Here is a 6,702-nt window from a genome sequence, read left to right on the forward strand (position 1 = left end):
ACTTCATCATATAATTATTCAAAGTATATATTCTTTTAGGATTATCTAAGTCTCTTAATTATGTATATAATTATAAATATTTTTTTTATTATTATTTAAGACTAATTCTATAATATATTTTTTATAAATTTATTATTTTAGACCACTTTGGTAACTACATGAACAATACAAGAATATAAAATATATCTTAAATGTCATGTAAATAGTAAATTACTTTTATAATTCATACCATATAAGCCTATTATTCCATGCTACCATTAACACTTTGCAATACATCCCTACGACAATCGTGAGACTTCTCATTATAGTGCCTAATGTCGCTAGAACTAATGCACATTAGCGCTAGCCATCGAATTCCAACCATCGTGACTCCCTATAATATCATCGATAGTAGTTAGCTGCTCATAGTAGGGTTGGCGACAAAGCAAACTGTCATAGACATATCACATAGTCGTAGACAGCAAGTCATCAGTCGACACAGGTGATTGCTCACCAACAATCACCTACTACAGAACCCTCAACATATTTGCTCTCTTTTGCCACCACATAGAGCGCCACTGTGACCTATGTAATAGTTACATACAATGCTATCACTTACACAATCATGGCTCACAATAAGGCCAATGACCAAGTAAGATCGCTAACTTTCATAATGTTATTGTTGACACCAAACTACCGTCACAACTGGTTGACCAAGATCAAGTAGCAACATTTTATTCATGATTGCACTTGTATAGGCAAGAAACCTTCATGCGTAAACAAGCGACTACAAGATAAACAAAAGAGATCGAATCACCCTTTGCAAGCAAAGGGTGATAATATAAAACACATAATACTTTTAGATCTAAGGTATTTGGTTTTAAAATCAGCTTTGATTCCAATTGTAAACATAAAAATATAATTATGTTATTATTTTAGAGAAAAAATTTAAAATCAAATAACATAAATTAAATTTAGGATGCACACATCTCAATGTCATTCAATATATATTTGTTCTTATTTGTAAATATACCATCATCGCATCCAAATAAAATGATCTACAAGGAATGTCTTATCCTTTATAAGACTATTATAAATGATAAAATAAAAACTAAAAGAAAATAAGAATACATCTATAATCTCTCTTGAGAACCTATATTTATAGACGAACAAAAGATTAAGATAAATAATTAAAAAATCTTTTAATCAAGATTAAGATATAATTAAACTTTATTTTTATTGATTGATAATCGTAATCAGATTAGAACTATTATATACCTTATACAATTAAAAAAATCACATAATCTATGATGCAAAGAATCCGTATATCAACTTGGGGTATTGGTCCTTCTCAGCCTTGAAGTAGATTATGATACACAATATAAAGTGCGGCAATATGTATCGGGCATGAATTGGCGCAATGGGAGAGTAAGGCTGCATTCTTTGATTCTTGACTCTAAGAATAAAGGAAAAGAATCTTGAGTGAACACATATAAAAGAAAGAAACACTAAGCAATTACCCAATAAATCCTCATGTCCATATCTTGTTTGCATTCCAATAAAAAGAAAGTTCATTTTACAGAAGAAAGTTTCAGGCAGATAACCACATTATTACGACAACCACCAAAGCATATATAGCAGCACTATGATTTCTGTGTTCAGTATACAACTGCCACTGGAGTAGAAAAGTGTGTAACATTCTCTGTGCTGTGCTTTACCCCTTAACATCGACAGGCGTAGAGAGCCTCAGGTTCGACTTTTCTTTGAATCCTGGTAGAACATGGTGACAAAATGATTAAAAGACATGCTGCTACCTCAAATTGAACAACCAAAAGGAAGATGAAGTTGATCTGAAATCTAAACTTCCTTAGAAAAACAAGTTAAATAATACTTGTTTACAGGTGCTGAGATGGATAATCTTTCTACTCCAAATGTTAGATCAAATAACATTGGAGATTTTACACCCAGAACTTTCTGTAATTAAAATTTTGATCAATGTGCCATGATACGTGTGCATTATATGCATAGCTATGTCAATCTCAAAGTGCAGTCCATGCATAAAACCAGTCTTCAAGTAGCAGTTACTCACACAAAGCATACCTTTACTTTAGTACCTTTCAGTTATAGAAAATTTGTTGTATACAGGATGCAACTGCAAGTTGATATGTGTAGCTGTTTAATTTTCAGTGCTTACAATTTAAAACAAAGTAGAATGGGGCAAAGCAACAAAAAACAGACGTAAAAAGATTCATATGAACTTGCCAACAACAAACAGAAAAGATCTACTTGATTTGATTGAGAATCAGATTGGTTTTCAAAGTCTCAGATGTTTTGGATAAGAAACAAACTAAGATACTAAATAGAACTATCGACCACAGAGATCTACATAAACCGAGGGATATCATATACTAACCAATTGTCCTTGGCCCAAACATGTCCATCTGTGTCCACCACATGCAAGCTCAAGGCATGCCTTGAATTGGGAGACTTGTTCTCAAAACTGCAATAAATTGTAAAAACATCATCAAAACAAAATATTTACAATCGCTGCCAAGAAATAATGATGATGGCCAAGAAAACTACCTTTGGTGTATAAGATCACCTTGTATAACCACTAGAGAGCCTTCTTTTACTTCCACTGGTACAAATTCCTTGTCATCATAGGATGGTGAAGGATGATCGAAGTGGACCCCATTCTCGTCTCTAATAAACCTCCGCCTTAGACCATCTAAATACATGACATTGCATAATTCAGAAGTACTATGATGGCGAGAACATAGAAGAAAACAAAGGAAGTGAGGAAAGAGATACTCTTATGGGAGCCAGGGATAGCCCAGAGACAACCATTAGTGATAGTTGCATCCTCTAGTGCCAGCCACAGTCCTGTGCATGATGGAGGCTCTGTATAGAGGAATGAATTATCCTGGTGTGGTACTACTTCTCCGCCAATGCCTGGTTGCTAGATTGCCAATTGTACACAGATCCCAATCAATGATAAGTTGGTAGTATATAACATGTACAAATTAATTAACAAACAAAAAAGCAAGTAACCACATGGAAAGAAAATTTCTAACATAATAAGGCCTAATATTCAGAAAATTTAGTTGTATTTAGCAATTAATTGCTTCAAAATATGACAATATTTGCACTGTAGCAATATTAGCTGCTTGACAACTTCATATAAAAATGGCATTCCTATGCAAGTTGTTCAGCTGAAAGCTGCCAGGGTTTAGTTTCCAATTTTTAGAGGTCTTGACAGATTTATGAGACAAAACTGATTATGGACGTGGATAGAGTTCTCTGAACAACAGAAATTATGTTTCAGATGGTTCATCCTTCTGTTGAACAATGAATATTTGTCCAAAGTTCCTTGCAATTTTGTGAGCAATGATAACTGTCTTTATTGCATTCTCCAATTGCTCAAATAGTTAATTTTCCATGAGCTACCACGTACATGTAGCAAACCCCCACTTACATAACCCTAATCCAACCTAATTAAGATGAGAATGAATTACACAATATTTGTCCCTAATTACTGGTCATATTTCGCCTATGGAGTCCCTTGCCTCCTTGAAGCAATCTTACACAGTTAATATTATTCTTCATGTTTTACATAAGTTCCTTTTGCTTCAACCTCATCTCAATAGCAAGTTTTAGGTACTCTTTATAATATTTTTTCAAAATTTTCATTTGTTTACAGCATGATTCTTGTATGAAGAAGGTATAAGAGCTAAATGACTACAATAAGCATGCTATCCATGCTCGAAATATAATGGGCAATATGCATTTTCGATCTTTCAGATAATTTTCCTCCTTACACCACAAATGGTGAAAATCATCGTCCCCAGACAAAACTTCTTGGTTAACTTGGATAAGATCCTGCATGCCCTCAGATTTTTCTCTCTTATGAATTGATTCACGAGGTCCAAATTAACCTGTCAGTCCTCATCTATACACCAACCTTTCTGGTCTGTACTCAGCCTGCTCTCTTAATCATGGGTATTGAGGCATTATATTGATTCAACATCATTTCCAGCCAAAAATGCCTAAACAAGATGAACAAGCATAAATTACAATAACAAAAATAGTGAACTATGGAACCTCAACGGATATATCAGTGAAACTTTTATTATGGCTGAAATTACATGAATGTCAAACACAAGAAATAAGATCCTTACCTCCTGCCAAACTTGAATCAAAAGCACAAATAGAACTACTAACAAAGTACCTTAAAGATGTACATGGATTGTATAACTACAGGTCTCTTGTAATCCAATGAGTAAAGCATGCCTGAGATTTTATCTGAGGATGTAAACTTTTTGAAGATAGGATCTATTTCATGTAGAGCTGCAGAGGAAAGGGGAGAATTAGAAATAAATTCTCTTGGAAAGATAAAAAATCAAAAATATCCTTGTAAAACCTATAAAGATATCTACAACCAACTATAAACAAACACATTTTATCCTATACTACATGAAATGACAATTATGTATCACAGCTAGAGGACAAACCATGGCCAACTTTATTTATAGAGAGCTCCTTTGGTTGTTTCAAATGCCCATCTTCTCCAAATGCCTTCTCTGCAATGACCATCAGAAAAGCTTTTCAGGATACATAGCGAGTAAGAAAATGAGCTGAAAACAGTGTGATTAAAACATACAAATGAAGAAAATGGAAAATAGAAATGAACGCAGCAACCTACACAACTGTATAAACACAGAAGTGGAGAACTATGTCAGGAGGAAAAATAACAGGATACACAAGTCATCAAATATCTTTTGTTTGTACACCATATGTCCTACCACACCATGACAGAGAGAGAAGTAGGTGGGTTGGGTGCATAAGCACCTCACACCCACTTGTGATTTCATGTTCTCTGAAAATAATGACAGAACCACTCTACTATAGCTCACCTACTCTGCACACAGAAATTCCTAGTATACTAACTACATGAACAAATATCTGTCTTATTCGGTAAACAATAACAGTTGTTTCCCAATAATTCCTGCATATACTTTTTACAACCAGAGTATTTTCCAGGTAAAGCACAATCAAGATCTTCAATAATGTTTACGACACTTTATCTGATCATGCAAGCTTGCAGCAAAAATTTTTTGCATCAAACACTCTGGCATATGCTTCTAGAAGGATATGTCTGATCATATGCTTTGAACCCACCAATGTCTCTCAGTTGTAGATTTACAATAACAGCTTAGCAATGGAAAATATTATAGCCAGAAATAATTAGTCAACACTACTCATTTAGTCCTTGTGAATAACTGATTCAAAGATTGCAACATACAAGCATGGGGGTAACTGCCATACTAGAGCATTGCTCCTGAAGATGCATCTTGTTGCCTACAGAACCCATTACAAATTTAAATCAGTATTTGTCAGGATTCCCCAACAGAATCTCTATGCAAAATAATCCATTTCCCGCTTGCTTTCCAATCTGTGAATTTTCTGCTTTTCAAAAGAGAGTGTATCTCAGATCATTATAATTGACTTCAAATTTTCTAAAATTTAGCGCACATCAGATTACACAAAATGCTGCCCATTTGACATCCTGCTATCAGTTCCACAATGGAAGACAGAAAACTCCACTTTAACTGTAGCGCTTGAAGTCTTTGACTATCAAGCCAATATCGGTTTTCAGATGGTTGAGTGGCATTAGCATAGCATCCTTAGCAATCCGCACACTGCAACAGTTCCACAACCGCTCCTAACTGTTACTTGCCAATATCGATTGCCATTGTCCGACCCTACTTGTCGCCCCCTCGATGTCGTCCTCTTAAGAGACTCTTTAGAGGAAAAAAGAAGATGTGGAAGAAGGGAAAGAGGATGATATTTACGCCCATTTATAAAGGAATAGTTTAGAAAGATTAATAATTTTTAAAGTAAGATGGTAAACAGGAAAAAAGGATTGCAAATAATAAAGGGATTGTAAATAGTAATCTCCATAAATTTTTGTGTCCACACTATAGCCACGGAGTTCTTCCTTGCCATACATATTAATGAAACAAATTTTCCGACAAAGAAACTATTTTTGCCATGACAAAACAAAAAGCGCATAGTTCAACGAGCACAGACCCTCAAAGAAGAAGGAGATCTTTTCGGCGCTCTCGAAGAAGTAATCGTCCGTGTGCTGCTGCTAAATTAACGAAAAGAAAAAAATTGATCACATACAAAAATCCTTTTTTTTCCCCTTCCGTTTTCCCTATCAGAGCCACAACTACTAGGAACTTCGTGCAGTTCTAATACCTGGTTCTTCGTGGAGAAGATGGACGAGAAGGAGCCGTCGAACCCGTCCAACAACTCCGCCATCCGATCCCTCATCTCTCTGACCTCTTCGGGGCTAGAGAACGATTCGAGAACCAAGTACCCTGCGATGAATGACAGTAATTAAAATTTTTCCAAAAGATTACCACGTGCCACTGGATCTGGATTTCGATTGAGGAAGGATCGGTTGGGGATTGATACCGTTGGTGTTGAAGAAGTCGAGCTGCTCAGGTGTGAGATTACCGGCGATCCCCATGGCGCTCGCTCGCCCTCGTCCGCCCGCTTCCTCCGCCGAAGGATCGTCTAGCTTTCCGTCTTCGTCGGCGCCGCCGTCGTCGTCGTCGTCTCGGAATACGAGGCCACCCTTATCAAGGCAAGAGAGGTCATTAGCGAGTTACTCGTGTCGCGTTTAAAAATCACTTAATTAAAAAAACACAACAAAAA

The 6,702-nt window shown here is 35.9% G+C and overlaps 1 protein-coding gene across 2 annotated transcripts; it reads right to left on the reverse strand.

Moving 5' to 3' along the window:
* Positions 1 to 1,495: 1,495 nt before the first annotated feature.
* On the reverse strand, positions 1,496 to 6,645 carry LOC135614306 (phytanoyl-CoA dioxygenase 1-like). 2 transcript variants are annotated; one of them, XM_065111509.1, is made up of 9 exons: positions 6,460 to 6,645; positions 6,241 to 6,362; positions 6,070 to 6,127; positions 4,491 to 4,559; positions 4,208 to 4,326; positions 2,791 to 2,938; positions 2,563 to 2,707; positions 2,393 to 2,479; positions 1,496 to 1,749 (listed from the first exon to the last, which is right to left on the reverse strand). In XM_065111509.1, exons 1-9 carry the CDS (start codon positions 6,512 to 6,514, stop codon positions 1,701 to 1,703), a joined length of 852 nt encoding a protein of 283 aa, XP_064967581.1. In that variant the 5' UTR covers positions 6,515 to 6,645; the 3' UTR covers positions 1,496 to 1,700. The 2 variants fall into 2 exon arrangements, with proteins under 2 accessions (XP_064967581.1, XP_064967580.1); XM_065111508.1 differs by having other exon boundaries at positions 6,070 to 6,130.
* Between the last annotated feature and the right edge of the window lie 57 nt (positions 6,646 to 6,702).

This window comes from Musa acuminata, chromosome BXJ2-6 (assembly GCF_036884655.1).
Source record: "Musa acuminata AAA Group cultivar baxijiao chromosome BXJ2-6, Cavendish_Baxijiao_AAA, whole genome shotgun sequence".
Taxonomy (NCBI): Eukaryota; Viridiplantae; Streptophyta; class Magnoliopsida; order Zingiberales; family Musaceae; genus Musa; species Musa acuminata.

Bases quoted from the DNA above. Each gene is read 5' to 3' on its own strand.
- LOC135614306 (XM_065111508.1), bottom strand. From the start codon at position 6,514: ATGGGGATCGCCGGTAATCTCACACCTGAGCAGCTCGACTTCTTCAAC. The intron at 2,939-4,207 runs GTACTTTGTTAG...TTGGCAATCTAG, and splicing joins AATCCATGTACATCTTTAAG to CAACCAGGCATTGGCGGAGA. The intron at 2,708-2,790 runs GTATCTCTTTCC...TCATGTATTTAG, and splicing joins TATCCCTGGCTCCCATAAGA to ATGGTCTAAGGCGGAGGTTT.